At 47.4% G+C, this 17,062-nt stretch overlaps 1 protein-coding gene across 8 annotated transcripts in view; it reads left to right on the top strand.

Annotated features, from left to right (window-relative positions):
* TSC1 (TSC complex subunit 1) overlaps window positions 1–17,062 on the top strand; it is a 47,650-nt gene that overhangs the window by 17,158 nt on the left and 13,430 nt on the right. For 7 of the 8 annotated variants that reach the window (XM_061603715.1, XM_061603709.1, XM_061603714.1 and 4 more), the window contains 12 exons: window positions 962–1,065; window positions 2,105–2,257; window positions 3,290–3,434; window positions 5,031–5,185; window positions 6,216–6,289; window positions 8,605–8,783; window positions 9,043–9,158; window positions 10,075–10,195; window positions 10,731–10,843; window positions 11,848–11,920; window positions 13,922–14,026; window positions 14,967–15,537. In XM_061603715.1, coding sequence (XP_061459699.1) covers window positions 973–1,065; window positions 2,105–2,257; window positions 3,290–3,434; window positions 5,031–5,185; window positions 6,216–6,289; window positions 8,605–8,783; window positions 9,043–9,158; window positions 10,075–10,195; window positions 10,731–10,843; window positions 11,848–11,920; window positions 13,922–14,026; window positions 14,967–15,537 — 1,898 coding nt within the window. In that variant the 5' untranslated portion in view covers window positions 962–972. The remainder of the gene's footprint in view (window positions 1–961; window positions 1,066–2,104; window positions 2,258–3,289; window positions 3,435–5,030; window positions 5,186–6,215; window positions 6,290–8,604; window positions 8,784–9,042; window positions 9,159–10,074; window positions 10,196–10,730; window positions 10,844–11,847; window positions 11,921–13,921; window positions 14,027–14,966; window positions 15,538–17,062) is intronic. The other variant, XM_061603713.1, reaches the window with a different exon arrangement.

The raw sequence follows: 17,062 nt of genomic DNA, 5'->3' as shown, positions 1-17,062 counted from the left end.
ATGTGTGCTCATGGGTATGCATATAGACGTCAATCCAGGATTCACAAAACTTATTTTACACGTAACACTAGCAGCCTTTAGCCAGCATTGCCTGGGAGTTCTAAGAAACCAAAAAAATAAGTGCAAGGTTCAGTCTACTATCTTGATTTGAAACGACATCCAATTGTGTCCAAACATAAACGAAAGCCTGTTCCTTGATCTCAGGAATTATTATGCCAGATTTGGTTAAGATATCTTAAGAGGTGTCCAGAAACAACTTTCCAAACAATATATGAATCCTGCTGTTCTCTCATTGGGTTCTGTGGCGCGCCTGTCTCCTTGGCTTGTTTAGCTTCACCATCAGAACATTAGATACTAACCCAAATGGCTCCTCAGATATCCATTAACATTTAGCCCAAATAACCACAGTATGTTTTAAGTTTCTTCAGTCTGCAATTCAATCTTATAATGCAATTAAATCTTACCATGCATACTGGGAAGATATTATTATTTACTAGATTTATTAGTTGCTTGATACTGAAGGTCCCCAAGCGACTTACATAATGTTAAAACAAACACAAATAAAACACACTGTAAAAACATAATAAACACAACAAAACAATAGCAACAGCACCCCCATGCAGCCCCAGAAAGGTTTGGCAGCATATTAAAACAAAAGATCTCGAATCTAGCAAATGCCTGAGAGAAAGATATGTCTTTACCTGGCGCCGACAAGATGTCAGTGAAGGTGCCAGGTGGACCTCACTGGGAAGCGTATTCCACAGATGGGGAGCCACAACTGAAAAGGCCCTCTTCCTTGTCAACACTATTAAACAGTGTAGTACTTCATGTATTTATTCTGCAGCCTTTTATTTGAAATCATTCACATCTCTTCTCACCAAGACTTGTCTTGCTTTGTGCAAGTGTGCTAACCTGTAATCTTTTTTTCCCCCTTTCTTTTGGTGGCCGATAACTACGACAGACCGTGGGCCTATGCTTGTAAACACCTTGGTGGATTACTACTTGGAAACCAGTTCCCAGCAAGCATTGCACATCCTGTCCACACTGCAGGAGCCACACGACAAGGTAAAGCAAATTTGCATTGTCGTGACAAAAACACATTTGATTGATTGATTGATTGATTGATTGATTGAATGATTGAATGATTGAATGAATGAATGAATGAATGAATGAATGAATGAATGAATGAATGAATGAATTTATTAGTCGCCCATCTGGCTGGTTATCCAGCCACTCCGGGCAACATACAAAATAAAACATCCAAATACATTAAAACATTTAAAATCTCAAACCAGAATAATAAAACCTAACCTAATTTCTCCAGACACTGAGAGAATGCTGAGTTGGAAGAGGGTTTAAAAAGCTTGCCCGGTCATTTTGAACTGAAGAATTGCTGTATAGTTTTTAAAAAAGAAAGAGTCCCTTTTCCCCCATGGGAGTGGAGTGCCTTTGAATGGCTTCCCCTGTGGTACAGCCTCATGCATGTGTGAGTGAAGCCACCCTGTGAATTGGGCCACTTGTGGGATTGTCGCCTTCCTGTCCCATCAGTGGCTGAACCGGAAAGAGCTATGTAACTGACCCTCCTACATAGTTGCTAGCTTCCCCATCCCTGTGAAGGAGCACGGCCCGATTTTGGCTCTGGGGGCCAGATCTTTGTGTGATCCCACCCCACGGACCAACTTTGACAGGCGGGTTGCCTTGCCCACCTGTCAAAACCCCGACATTGGAGACTGAAAGGGAGAGCGTGGGAAGGCTTGAATGGAAACTGCTTCCCGTCCCTGTCATTGCTCGTACTTCTGCAAACTTCAGGTTTCCTCCAAGCATGCTAATACCTCTGCCTTGTTTCTCATTGCCCCTTCTGGCTATAACCCTGTTGGCAACCACCAGCTGAGTTCAGTAGTAGGAGGAGCGATTTTTAGATTGCTAGCCACGGTGGGTTTATTTGGTAATGAAAACTGGGATGCGAATGATAAATATTTGTGAGTGCTCCGAGAGGCCCATGAGAGGGAGAATTCAGTTACATAATTTGGGTTTCCCCTCTGCATAAATCCCACACTTGCTTTATCCAAAGTTCTCTCTCCTCTCTTTCTCTCAAATTCCGTAGCACCTTCTGGACAAAATCAATGAATATATGAGCAAACCAATGACCCGCCTCTCCACTCTCTCCCTGCTTGGCCATGTGATCAGGCGTCAGCCATCTTGGAAACATAAGCTTTCTCAAGCACCCGTCCTGCTTTCGTTGCTTAAGTGTCTCAAGGTAGGACTCAAACTTCCGTCACCCTGACGATGGGCTATGCTTGCTTGGGCTGATGGGAGTAGTAGTTCAGCAACATCTGGAAGGCCACGTATCAGGTGCTTTCTGGCTCGGTGGCATCCTGTTGTTGACATGGGCAGGACGGCACTGCAGACCGAATGACAGATAACGCTGCACTTTGGGTTCACATATCAAAGCGCAATGATGCTTATGAACCTGTCACCCAGGGCAGCTTATGAACATGCCGCTCTGGGCTCCTACTGGGAGAAAGGGTGGGATATAAATCTAATAAATAAATATGGCAGTCTTTTCCTAATAATTCTTGATGCGTGCATTTCCCGGCCCTCCGCACTGAGCTAACAATTTTCAATGAGCCCAAGATCTTTTCTATATAATCATAGTCTGGTTGGACCATGGGTGGAGAAACTCAGGCGCCAGGGCCAAAGATGATCAGGGGACTGGAAACAAAGCCCTGTGAGGAGAGACTGAAAGAACTGGGCATGTTTAGCCTGGAGAAGAGAAGACTGAGGGGAGATATGATAGCACTCTTCAAGTACTTGAAAGGTTGTCACATAGAGGAGGGCCGGGATCTCTTCTCGATCGTCCCAGAGTGCAGGACACGGAATAATGGGCTCAAGTTGCAGGAAGCCAGATTTCGACTGGACATCAGGAAAAACTTCCTAACTGTTAGAGCCATATGACAATGGAACCAATTACCTAGAGAGGTAATGGGTTCTCTGACACTGGAGGCATTCAAGAGGCAGCTGGACAGCCATCTGTCGGGAATGCTTTGATTTGGATTCCTGCATTGAGCAGAGGGTTGGACTCGATGGCCTTATAGGCTCCTTCCAACTCTACTATTCTATGATTCTATGACTTGAAAGCTATTGGTATCCTGACTGAACCCACTGAGCCACAGATAATGGAAAGGGTGATAGGCAGAGGGTTTTCTTCACACTTGCGATTCATCCACTGGTAAATCTTAAAAGAAAATAGTGGGACAGTTGTCTCTTGCTTCTCCCCCCCCTTTTGCAGACTGACACGGATGTCGTGGTCCTCACTACGGGTGTGCTAGTGTTGATAACGATGCTGCCAATGATCCCCCAGTCTGGGAAGCAGTACCTTCACGACTTCTTTGGAATCTTTGGCCGCCTCTCTTCCTGGAACTTGAAGAACCCAGGTGAGATGGTGGATGACCTCTGCTGTGAGGAAAGTTTACCCGTGGAGAAGGTCTCGGTGGGTAGAGCATCTGCTTTGCATGCGGAAGGTCCCATGTTCACTCCCCAATGGCAAGTGCAGGTTGGGTTGGGAGAGAGCCATGTCTGAAAAATTGGGAGGGCTGCAGCCACTCAGTGCAGCCAGTACTGCGCTAGATAGGCCAAAGTGTGAGTCTGTATAAAAGCAGCTTCCCGTGTACCCTGTTGCTTCAAGCCTTGATGACAGTCCTAAGTTTTAGCCCGGAATTCTCGCCCTGGAGACGTGCTTACCCTGAGAGACAGCTTGGTGTAGTGGTTATAGAGTGTTGGACTTGGGACCTGGGAGACCAGGGCTCAGATCCATACTCTGCCATGAAAGCTCACTAGGCAACCTTGTGTCCCAGCCACTGTGTCTGCAGCCTGACCTACTTCACATGGTAGTTGCGAGGATAAGATACGGGAGAGAACTGGGTGCGTCTCCTTGAGCTCCTTGGAGGAAAGGTGGGATAGAGGTGTCAGAGGAAACAAACGAAATGAAAAGCTGCCTTGTGCAACATCAGACCAAAGCCTGCCTGTCTACCCTGGCATCCTGTTTTCCAAGCTGGCTGCCTCTGGGAAGCTCCTGAGCAGAGCAGTGCAGTTCAGTCCCCTTCATGGGAAGCCTGTACAAATACTGATGGGCTACAAGCAACTCAACAGTTGTTTTCCTAACTCTTTGAGGCTACTCCTGCCTGGTAGACACTTACAAGGCGTCCTCTGGGTTGCAGGCTGTGAACAAATCAACCCTTTTCCACAGCCCCTTCCCCTTGTTTGTTTTCAGGATTGGTACAAAGAGTTGCGTTTCCTCTGAACACAGAAATTCCATTTAGCTTTCATGACTGATAAGCCCCTCATAGAACTGTCCTCCGCACCATACATTTAAATCTTGTTTATGCCACTTTAACAGTCATGGCTTCCCCTCAAAGAATTCCAGAAACTGTAGTTCATCCCTCACAGATCTACAATTCCCAGCACCCTTAACAAGCAACAGTTCCCAGGATTCTTTTGAAGAAGCCATGTGCTTTCAATGTATAGTGTGGATGGGACCTCATTCTGCATAATCCTTCCCTTAGTTGTGGAGATGAGCAAGGAGCTGTTCTCTGACCAGGAAAATATTTTATGTGGCCACCCCTCCGGTTTTTGAGAACTTAGCAGGCATAGCCCACACGTTTTAAAATCTTATTTGTACCCATAAGGACTAGAAACCTTATTTTTTAAAAAACAAACACTTTTTTTATTTAAAGATAAAAACTTGCATGCTGCAATTTCATAAAAAATCAAAGCAATTTAAAACAATTATAATACAGTAAAGGCCACACAAATTAAAACAGGTCTCCTGCTGACTATTACGAAAAACATTTTTCTTGTTGGCATAAGCCTGGCGGCAAAGAGAAGTTGTCAGCACGTATTTTAAAGTTACTACAAAAGGGTGCTCAATTCCACAGCCAATTCTGTTTGGAGTGCTTGTATTTTCTGTGCTTCTGTGGAATCGTGCCTCGGGCCTCCTTGGCCTTGTGACACCCTGTCCCTTCCTTCCTCAGGTCATGTCGCAGAGATCTACCGAGTCCACCTCCATGCCAGTGTCTATGCCCTCTTTCACCGCCTTTATGGAATGTACCCCTGTAACTTCGTCTCTTTTCTGCGCTCTCACTACAGTATGAAGGAAAACTTGGAGACCTTCGAAGAGGTAGTCAAGGTAAAACTTAAGAAAAGCAACACCTTCTTTGCGTTCCCGTAGTCGGAAGACCCAAAGTGCCTTTTCTGAATTGCATGATTGATGGTAGTTTGTTGCATTGGCTCTTAACTGTGCCAGAACAGGAAGAACTAGTTGAACCTGCTGCTGGTGAAATGACACCGTTCCAAAAACAGAAAAAAGGGGGTGGGGGTGGGGGTGGGGAAAGCAGGAACAGTCTTCCAAAGAGAAAGTGGAGTCCAGCAATCCATCGGGCTGAATTAATTCAGGTCTGTGGTTGAATGCGTGTGGCGAAGGGGCATAGTTCAGTGTCAGAGCATCTGCTTTGCATGCAGAAGGCCTCTGACTCAATCCCCAGTCTCTCCAGGTAGGACTGTGAGAAGACGCCCCGTCTGAAACCCTGGGTGAGCCGTCTCCGGTCAGTAGACAAAACTCCCAACTAGATGGACCAATGGTCTGATTCAGTATAAGGCTCCTATGTTTCCCCCGCTGATTTTTTTTTTATCGCTTGTTGGAATGGAGCATTGCTGTATATGATTCTGCTTTTTTAAAGCTTGTGTATTGACCAGGAAATAATGGAACATAAAAAAACGGTGGCCTCATCTGCACTATACATTTAAAGCAGTATCGTGCCATCTTAAACAACCCTGGTCTCCCCCAGAGAATCCTGGGAACTGTAGTTTGTTAAGGATGCTGAGAGTTGTTGGGAGAGCCCCAGCTCCCCTCCCAGCACGACAATTCCCAGAGCTCTCTGTGAAGGAGGATTGTTAAAACACTCTGGGAATTGTCGCTCTGGGAGGGGAATGGGTGTGTGTGTCTACTCTGCACCCTGAACAAGCTGCATTTCCCAGAATCCTTTGGGAGAAGCAGCCATGACTGTTCAAACTGGTATGATACTGCTTTAAATGTCTGCTGCAGATGGAGCCTGTGCCCTATTGGACCAGCAGTCCTCTGGTCCTCAAGTGATGCTTTCAGTTGTTAGGGCACAACAGCTCTTGTACAAAGCACCTCTTTTCTCTTTTTGTTCTTCCAGCCAATGATGGGACATGTGCGCATCCATCCAGAGCTAGTGACTGGATCCAAGGATCATGAGCTGGACCCTCGAAGGTACATGTAGGCTCCGCATCTCTTTTTAGGAGAGGCTGTGACTGAACAGCATTTTAACTGGTCCTTTTAAAGGAGCTCGCAGTCAAAATGCTGTCCCTTCCAAGAAGGAAAAAAACACCGTACGTCCATGACACTGTGCAGTCAGTGCTCCCTAAGGTACCCCAAGGTAAAATTCTGCTTCGTATCCTCTCTTAAACTTGGCCTGGATACTTTAGTACTGCTTAAACAGGACATGGCCAGTTGTTTGGCCTGGCCTTGGGCTGTTTTGTGCCTCTTCACCAGTAGCGTAGTGGCAAATTCAGAAGTGCAGGGTCCCTTTGTGTTAGTCACAGCCATGTCCTTGCCCCCCCTTTTTTGCAGCTGGGTTGAGATTGAGATCCTTGTTAATGCAACAGGAGGCAATAACCCTAAAAGGGGAGAGTGTTAGCTGCTAAGGAGAGTCTTCTCCGTGGCTGACTCACCTCATTTAACTCTGATTGGCTCCAGTCAGCAGGAAAGGACAAGGAAGCATGTAAGAAGACTCTTCTCAGTGGCTAACACATTCCCCTTTCTTGCTGATTGTGGCTCATAGGATGCTGAAAACATAGGGACCCTGCTGAAATCCTGCTGCCAAAAAAGTAAGCCTTAATCCCCAACACTTGGGCATATAGGCTGCCGGGAGTTGTAGTTCAGAAACATCCAGAAGGCTTGATCCCCCCTCTACCCCCCGGAAACAAAAGTACTATGGAAGTATATCCATCTTGGAATGCCCTCAGAATGCTATAAAATTAGGAGCCACAACTGCCGCCATAGCAATAGTCAGAACTGACGATTCTTGCATTTTGCAATCTCAGCCTCTGTGATTCTAAGTTCTCAATACTATGAAGCAGTCTCTCTGTCTCTCTCTCTCTTTCTCTCTCTCTCTCTCTCTGTGCACCATCTGGACGTCACACTAAATGGCAAAATGAGGCACTACTTGAATAGCACTGAAGTTGTGGCAGCACATTTCCTCCGTTGGATGCCATGACTGCTTCCTTTTCTGCCTGGGAGGAGGGGGGTGTCATGGTGGACCCCCAAGCTCTTCTCTCTAACTCTATTTTCCAAACGGGCAGAGAATACTGAGAGTGTCACCCCCTCCATGCGTCTCATAATTTCAGAAACCTTTATCGTATCTCATTCTTCCCTTCCTCTCCCCCTCCTTTTCTAAATCCACAATGCTTTAGCCTTTCTTTGTAGGGGAAGGTGCTGCAAACCTTCATTTTAAACCAGACGTGGGGAGTCTTTTGCTCTCTAGGTCTTGCTGAACTACAACTCCCACCATCCCTTGCCATCAGCCATGCTTTGCTGGGGCAGATGGGAGTGGTAGTTCAGCAACATCTGGACGGCCAAAAGTTCCCTGCACCAGTTTTAGAGGTGCTTCCCTACACCCTCTCTAGCTCTGTGACGTCTTGTTTTTGAGATGGGCAGGACAGACCTGCCTGCAGAATGACAGACATAGCTTCACTTTGTATTTCACATATCGAAGCATGGTGATGCTTGTCAGTATTTCAGTCTTTTCCTAATCATTCTTGGCGTGTGTGTCTGCTGCCTGTCTGCACCGATCGGACCGTTTTCAATGAGCCCAAGATCTTTCCCGTGCAATCGCAGTCTAGTTGGACCATGGGTGGGGAAACTCGGGGCCCAAAGGCTGCCCTCCAAGCTTCTGTATCTGGGTCTTCCCTCACCACACCCCACTTGAGTACTTTTGCCTAGCCGGGAAATGTCCTCAAACTCGTAGAGTGCCTCTTGCGTGCCTGGACAGAGGATGTTGTGTGTGTGTGTGCGCAGAAACTAGCCTACTGCACAAAGGTAAAATTTACATTTGCTGCTCTGCCTACATTTGCTTCTGGCCCTCCCTACCACCAGCATGTGGCCCCTGGAAGATTAGCTAAATGGGAATGCAGCCCTGGTGCTAACAAAGGTTCCCCGCCCTGGGTTAGGCCATATTGACGCCTATGTGAAGCTAGGGTTGTCTCTTTTTAAAAATCTTCTAAGTGTTTTGATATGAATTAATTAAATTACACTTTCCTCCAAGGAGCTCCAGGTGGTGTACAAGGTTCTCTTCCTTCTCCATTTTATCCTCACAGCAACCCTGCGAGGTGGGTTAGTCTGAGAGACCATGACTGGCCCAAGGTCACCCAGCAAGCTTCATGGCTGGGTGGGGATTTGAGCCCTGGTCTCCCAGGTCCTAGTCCAACACTCTAACCGCTACAACACACTGGCTCTATTTACAGAATGTATGTATCATACATTCTGTTAATGGGTGAAAACTGATGTGGTGCTTGGACCTAAAACAGGTGGAAGAGACTAGAAACCCATGACGTTGTGATAGAATGTGCCAAAATCTCCCTGGACCCAGCAGAAGCCTCCTACGAAGACGGCTCCTGTTCAGCATCCCAGCAGTTGTGTTCTCACTTACAGCATCGTCCTGCCGACCTGGATGCCAGCTCTTACGTTACTGCGCACAGTAGCTTTGGTAAGCTTCTTCACCCCTTCAGAATGTAAAGAGCAGGCTTCATCTTTGAACCCTCCCCCCCCACACCTCTTGGGGCAGGCTAGGAGTGCACACAAAACTCGTCCTGGCAAATCATGGTTTACAAATCTGGTTCCACCCTTGGAACCATGGTGCTCCCTCCTTTATGCTGGATGTGAAATTCTTATATGGCTGTATTAACATCTGGAGAAGTAATTCCCTCTCTGCCTTTGTTTTCTGTCATTTTTTTTTTTAAATACAGGAGCTTCAACTTCTACCCCTTTCTCCAATTCTCGGCTAGCGCTATCGCAAGTGTCAGGGCAGCTGCCTCAGATCCTGAGCTCCCAGTCCTCGTGCCTGTCCACTGAGCCACAGCAGGTACTGCTGCTTCCTGTGTGCCGTTTATTGGGGTTTTTTATATTATAATACTTATGAATTGCTCTTGCTCCAGGAGGATGGCATACAATAAAAGATAACACAGGAAAATATATCAAATGAAACAGATCCCTGCCTGCAGTCCTGGACAGCCACTGCCAGTCAACATAAACAACATAGAACTAGATGGTCTGACTCGGTACAAGGCACCTTCCTATGTTGGGAGGGTGTTCCAAAGTTGGGGGACCACCACAGAGAAGGCCCTGTTATGTGTGGGGACCCTCTGAGCAAACACACCCACTCCCGGCTGAACGTAAGGATTGAGTCGGATGGTTTACTACTGATTTACTTTATTCAGAGTTCGTAGAGTTGGAAGGGGCCTATAAGGCCATCGAATTGGGTCTCGAGCCGAGTAGGGCTTTCTAAACCATTACCAACCCCTTGAATTGGGCCCGATAGTGCACAGGTAGCCAGTACTATGCTTAGGGTTGGCATTAAAGTGCTCCCCATCTTGCTGTCGCGAATAATTTCATGCTTCCCGTCAGCTTCTGCGCCGTACAGCCTGACTGGCTGGAGCTGACGGGAGCTGGGAGTGCAGCTAGCTTTGCGAAGGCTAGTGAATTTATTTATTTATTTATTGTATTTATATACTGCCCCATAGCCGAAGCGCTCTGGGCTGTTTACAATAACTAAAAACCTTAAAAACAAATATACAAATTTAAAAACACATCTTTAAAAAACAATTTAAAACACTATTTAAAACAATTTGAAACACGTGCTAAAATGCCTGGGAGAAGAGGGAGTGTAGCGGGAGGAAACTTCTGAGCTATGATCACATTGAAAGCCGATGCAGGAGGGCCCCGTTTTCCACCATCCTCGTGCATCTACTGGAGAAACCCCTGCAATTCTGTTCTTCCAGGTCACCTTCTGGAGCCCTTCTGCAGTTTGTGGCATGACCACTCCCCCCACCTCCCCTGGCATCGCGTTGGAGTCTTCTCATCCCTCATCCCAGCCGTACAGCAAGTTCTTTAGCACACCTGGTAGGTCCAGCTGTTTTGGGTTTCCTTTCATTGCTTCAGGAGATGTCAGCGCCAGAAATCAGATTAAGTGGGGAAATATTGGTCCCTGAGAAGAAGAGGTGGCAAGCGACTGGAGTAAGAAACTTTGGGCGTGGGGGGTCGAGTGTGGCCCTCCAAGCCTCTCTACTTGGCCCTTGGTACTCTTTCTGGGACATGCCCCTACTGGTACTCCTCAAGTACTCTGGTTGGCTGAAATGTATCCTTGATAATGCCTCTTGTTTGTCTGGATGGAGACTAGCGAGAGAGTTGTGTGTTGACTGTGCAGAAACCTCTCACTTTTGTATGGCTGGCACGTAGCCTATGAACACAGGTAAGAGCTACGTCTGTTGCCCCATCCGCTTCTTGCCTCTGGCCCTGCCTGCCACCGGCCTGCGGCCCCCAGAACGTTTGCACAGGGAGGGGACACAGCCTTTCAAGGCTCTGCACCCTTGCTCTTAAAAAATGGCCAAGCATTACATTCATAGGGGAATGATCTTTCTCTACTTTTATTTAACAGTCGGGAAAGGAACCCCTTTAGGAACGCCTGCCACCTCCCCCCCTCCATTGTGCATTTCAGATGAATTTGTCCACGTTTCGGTTCCTCCAGCTCCTACTGCACCTCCAAGAAAGGTAAAGACAAAATTGTTAGCGCTTTTTTTGGGGGGGGGGCAAAACAAGGGTTCCACCCCAGAACTTGGCCTGCAAGTAGATTAAGAAAGGACTTCAGTGCAAAATGCGTTTGGGTTTTTTCCCCTCTGTGATTCCTTATTTGGGTTCTACTGCAGAGGTTTTGAGCTTGGAAAAGCCCTTTTCAGTTGAATATGAGGCAAGAGCAGTGATTCCTCGAACGATGCTGTGGTGGCATACTAGTGAGCCACCAACCACTACCACCCCAACTTGCTAGGGGACCACGAGAAATGAACTAAAGTATTCTTGCTTCTTGAAAGTACCCAAAGCCAGACTTAGGCAGAAGGTAGATCAGGACCTGCTAGCAGACTTCTAGGTGATTTGCAGGAGATTGGCAAGGGCTTCTCTGGCTCCCAGTTGTTCATCAGTAGCAACTACAAAATGATTTCCCTGCCTAAATTGGGCCGCTGAAATGAAGAAAGCTTGGGGAATAACCAAGAGTGGACTTTTGAGTGAAAGGGCTCTGAGCTCGGTTCTGGTTCTGGAAATGGATTTCAGGTTTCAGAGGCATGTCGTTCTTTGATTCTGCCTGCATGTCCTTTGCACGTGACTCTGTTTGGTAGGCCTTGGGAGTCTCAAAAACAAAACAAAACCAGAGTCTAACTGTCAAGTCTGAAGTGTGTGCCCTGCCCTGACCAAAGCCAACCACTCTTGGCAGAGGATGCTTGCTGTCTCTCTGCATGACTCCCTTTTCTGACCTTTCTTTCTTCCTTCTGCCCTTGGCTGGGGGCAGTCATTTCCGCGGGATGGCATTGTTACCTGGACCTTGGAGGAGGCACATCCAGGACAAGTGACTCTCTCAGAAATTTTGGGGCAGGCTCCTTTGAAACCACTTCCTCTTGCACACACTCTGGGGGTGGGAGGAGCTCTGTTGTTGGGTTTGGGGGAAACATAGGATGTATTGTGGTAGATGTGTTTGCTGCATGGAATTCTCAACCCTTTTCTAGGAGGACAATGCAGATCCTGGGCGGCCTTCGTTATCCCGACAGCAAAATGTCACAAACAGCTTGAGAACTCTGGGTAAGCTTCATTCTAATTCCCACCTTACAGTTTTTCTATCCTCAATATCTCTTATGAATTGGGGTGTGTTTGCAAAAATAATAATAATCACACAGTGTTACTTCTGCATTCACAATTTATTTCTTCACTCATTTTCACTTGTTAAAAGTCAGGATTACGTTCATTTCTTCGGTGATTTGGGAGCAGTTGGTTCATTTCTGCCGTTCCCATTTGTTTTCCTTTCCCCACTGATTTCAGTGGGCGAATGCAGCACGTCTTCTGGTGGCTTCCATCCACGTGAAATCTAAATGTGTTTTATTCCTCCCTCCAAGGTGTTGCATGTTCCAAATTTCAGAAAGTGTGCCTATTTTGTAGACAAATCAAGAGAGAGAGAGACTAAAATGCTGCATATCCTTTTTTAATCTCGTCATGGAGAACCAGCGTTGCTGTTCACATAGACCAAAAAAATAAACCCAAAGTGGTTTTTAATTATTTTTCGGCCTGTTGCAGCCATTGTGACGTGCTTTGCTGTGCTCTTAGGATTTTTAATTGTATTTTAAGTGCTCCTTTTATTTCTTGTATTTTATTGCATTACCGTTTGAATTCTGTGGAATTCAACCTAAGAAATGTAAGAAGCAATAAAAATGCAATTAAACTCGATATGAATATTTAAACTGGACATGGCACGGATCACCCGAATGAAGCTCGTGGACCGCCGATGGTCCACGGTAACAGGGTCAGTGCTGTCCCAAAGGCTTGAGTTGAAAATCCACCCAAATCCCAAGCACACCTGAGTTTGAGTAGAGGAAGATAAGAAGCAGGTGATAGTGTGTGAAGGGAGAGAACCTCTCATGTATGGCATTCATTGCTAGTCCTAAGGCAGTGTGACATAACTGTGTGTTGTACTAGACCTGGGAGAGACCAGGGTTCAAATCCCGACTCAGCCATGAAGGTTACTGGCTTCTCCCTCTCTCCTCTTCCTTCTCCCCTCTCCCTGAGGGTTCTTGTAAGGATAAAATGAGGAGGCGAGAGAACCATAAATGCCAGCTTTAGCTCCTTAGAGGAAAGGTGGGATAGACAGAAATTGTGACTTCAAGACTGGATTACTGCAATGCACTCTTATTTATTTATTTATTTATTATTTAATTTTATTTAATTACGCTTTTAAACTGCCCTATAGCAACGAGCTCTCAGGGCGGTGTACAGCAAGATAAAACCATGTGGGGCTTCCCTTGTGCTTGACCTGGAAACTGCAGTTAGTGCAGAATGCTGCAGCCAGATTGCTGACAGGAGCGAGACCCTGTCGGCATAAAACACCTCTGCTCAGAGATCCACACTGGTTGTTGTTGAACTTGGCCTGCAAACAAATCATGTTATTACTGGTATATAAAGCCCTTAACAGCTTGGACCAGTTTACTTGCAGGGCTGCCTTACGCCATACGTGTCCACTCGACCACTTCGATCTGCAGAATGGGAACTGTTACAGGTGCCACATAATACTCACTTTGCACTTGTAAGAAGTGACAATCTATTAATGTGGCAAAACCTACACTTTGGAACTCCATGCCTGTTGACAGTGGGCATGGTGCTGTATTCCTGGCGCCCTTTGCTGTATTCTTTTTAGTGCCTATCCAGACATGTGGAAGTCAACATGTGTTTTAATTTGTTTTTAGCTTAGTGGAGATTTTAACTATTATTTTGAATTTTTTAAATTCCTGTTTCAACTCTTTTACAGATAACTTTAATATTTTTCCTTTGTGTAAAACGCTTGGAGGCTTTTTAAAAAAATTAAAATCAAGCACCGTATCAATTTTGCTTAAATAAAAGTGCCCCAGCCTTAAACATGAAGACTTCTTTAATTAAAAAGAGGGGGAAATATACAGCCCGATTTGGTGATGGTTTGAAGAGGAGGATTTTGGTGCAGCTTGGACTTGCATTGCAAGAAAACGCTATTTGCAGATGCAGGCCACTGCTTGAACTTCCTTTTGTTTTTCTCCCCCCCCCCCCCCAACCCTGCCTCAGACTCCCACGGCAGTAAAAGTTCGGTAACTTTAAGTGATCTTCCTGGCATCTTGGGAGACCTGGAGGCCTCTTTTGAAGATAGTGGCGAAAAGGACCGAGAAGAAGGTAAGGGGGTGGTTGGGGAGAGAGAGAGTAAAACCCTTTGGCTTCTAAAGTTCCAAGAGCATTGCTGCCAAGAGGGCAAGCAGCTAGAGCTCATGAGTCCCTCTATGCAGTTCCTGTCCTGGTCCAGGTTGGAAGTGGTGGCAGAGAAACCTGCATGCCTCTGGCATCACCAGGAGCCAGATGAGGGCTGCCAGCTGGCTTGCCCTCGTACTTTATGATCTGGCCGTTGAGTCATAGTCTGGGCTGTGCGCACACCATGGTTTCCTTGGGAATGCAGACCTCTGAATGAAGGGGCACATGCAGCTGCTTGAGAGTATGTTGACTCTTCTGAAAACCAAGCAGGTAGAGCATCTGCTTTGCACGCAGAACATCCCAGGTTCAATCCCCGGCAAGTCGAGGTAGGGCTGGGCGGGGGAGGCTTGCCTGCAACCCTGGTGATCTGCTGCCAATCAGTGTAGACAATACTAAGCTAGATGGACCAACAGCCTTGACTCGGTATAAGGCAACTAACTGCGTTCCGAAGTTTCTGTACTTTAAGGCTGCAAAGTTACTCTTGAAAGTACGTGGGGAATCTCTGCTGAAATCTTGCAAGCCTTTGGGGTGGGGCTTCGCTGCCTCATGACTAGCAAACCGTTTTATCATGCAACTGATAAATGGGCAGATTGGAATAATTGTATGCCGGCAGGCAGAATCCTGAGCGTTTTTTGTTTCAGAATCTGGATAGTCTTGGCACAGCATCTTCACCTGATGCAGTGCAGCTTTATACACAGGCCTTAATTCCGTAGGAACTATAGGAGGTCATAACACCAGCGAGTTAAACTATTTTCAGTGCCCCGCGTTTTGCGATAGCAGCTTAAGGCGGGTGGATTTTCCCGCTGATGTGTGGGTGGAGGGCAGCGTGCCTGGTCCGTTGAGATTTTGCTTCTCTCTCCTGTCTCAGATGCCATATCCAAAGAGATCTCCGAGATCACCACAGCTGATGCTGGGCCCATGGTACCTCGGGGAGGCTTTGACTCTCCTTTTTACTACCTGAACGAGAGCCTCTCCAGCTCTAAGAAATCCCAGCTGGCAGCTTCGAGCGCACAGGGGCCGATCCCAAACTCTGAGCTCCTGACATCATCGGTTGTGGACCAATCTGGGCTCGAGATCTCACAGGATACACCTAAGCAAGCCTTCACGCCCATAGACCGGCCCAGCCGAGACCCCGAGGATCATCCTGCCGGGAGCAGGGAAAGCCGGGTGTCTCTGGAGCCTGGCATTGTCACCCCCAGCCCATGCAAGATCCCAGCCCGCAAGAGGATGGGTTTTGGGGGTGAGCTGCCTCCTGATTATGAACACCTGTTCGAAGTGGCGCTGCCGAAGACCGCCTACCTTTTTGTCAGCAAGAAGACGGAAGAGCTGCTCAGGAAGGTGGGCCGTGACGAAGAAGGCTCTTTCTCCACCTCGCCCCTGGAAGTGCTGGATCGGCTCATCCAGCACGGAGCAGATGCCCACAGCAAGGAGCTGAACAAGTAAGGGACTGCAAAATGGAGGCGCGTGGTGAAAGTTGGAGCCAGGTCTGCCTTCAATTGGCAACCCCTGTCTTGAGTTCCCCTCCTCCTCCCTCTTCAGGCAGGGTTGGGGAACCTCAGGGCTGGGGGCCAAATGCGGCTCCCCAGGCTCTCTCCCCAGGCCACACCCACTCTTCCCCAAGCCCTTCTTCACCCCCCACCCCCGTTGAATGTTTTCTGGCTGGGTGGCTGGTGCCCTTAATCTCCAATAATGTCTCTTGCTTGCCTCGATGGAGGACCGAGAAGGGTGGGTGCGAGGTGGGCAGAAACTGGCCTCCCACTACAAAATGTACATTCGTTGCTCCGCTCGTTTTTGCCTCTGGCCCTACCCGCTGCTGGGATGTGGCCCTCGGAAGGAGGGAGCGCAGCAGCCCTGTGGGCTGAAGCATGTCATTAAGGAAGCAGAGGTGTCTCCCCCAGGGCTGTGGAGTCGGTACACCAAACCTTCGACTCCGACTCCTCTATTTTTCTACTGTCTGACTCCGACTCCTTCATAAATGGCAAATGTATATTAACTAGTAATAACAAATTTACTGTAGTAAAATGGTAGCACAAGGCATTTCATCACCACCATGTGAATCATCAGGCTAGATTGGTAGAACATAAAATATATTTATTTGATTAAAATTTCTGAACAAGAAAACTCCTAAATTCCTATGAAAGCTTTTATTTTGAAGTTGGGGTCGGTACATTTCTACCGACTCCGACTCCACCCAAAATTGCTTCCGACTCCACAGCCCTGGCCTCCCCTGCTCCTGCCTCACAGGCCCGGCTGGGGGTTGGGGTAGAGAAACTGCAACCCTGTGCTTCCATGTTGATGGGGAGCAGAGGGGGAAACGCGATGTTAGAGCTGGCATTTGGAGGGGGGGCAGCCGTAGGGTCATTGTTGCAACTTGGGTCAGGACTGGGCTCGTTTTCATCTCCTCCACCCCAGACGTGAAGTGGTGGTGGTGGTTAGTATGCTCTGTCTTACAGAGAGAAAATCTCCAGATATTGTTGGGGCTCACAACTCCCCTTCATCCCTGGCCTTTGGGCCTCGTGGGAGTTGGGAGTCCAGCAACATCTGGAGGGCTGCGGGATCCCCACGCCTGTTCTGTGGGACTCGCAAATCCATGGGTTGTTAACTGTTGCTGGACTTGTAACTGTGGGCTGAGGAGGGAGAGCCTAGCTCAGCCTTCTCCCTGACATGCTATTTCACTATGCAGGTAGTTTTATTTTTGCTTACTCCACCTGTGTTCCAAAGTGGTACAGTACATCCAGAGATGCATTGGCCCAGCTCGCGCATAATGATAAACCATGGTTTGTTTAGCAGAACCGCGGTTTGTTTTATATGTCCGAACCCAGCCCATCAGCCTAACTATGATTTCTTTGTTGCTTTCTGCCAATACACCACAATGGGAAGCCATGGGTTGTCAATGCCTTGAAACCCAACTATGGTGTTGGCTACTCCACTCCAGATGCTCACCAAGCTACAGAAGGAAGAGCA

The sequence above is a fragment of the Rhineura floridana genome, chromosome 20, assembly GCF_030035675.1.
Source record: "Rhineura floridana isolate rRhiFlo1 chromosome 20, rRhiFlo1.hap2, whole genome shotgun sequence".
NCBI lineage: Eukaryota > Metazoa > Chordata > Lepidosauria > Squamata > Rhineuridae > Rhineura > Rhineura floridana.
The sequence above is the reverse complement of the archived record's forward strand: the minus strand, read 5'-3'. Positions and strand labels throughout refer to the sequence as shown.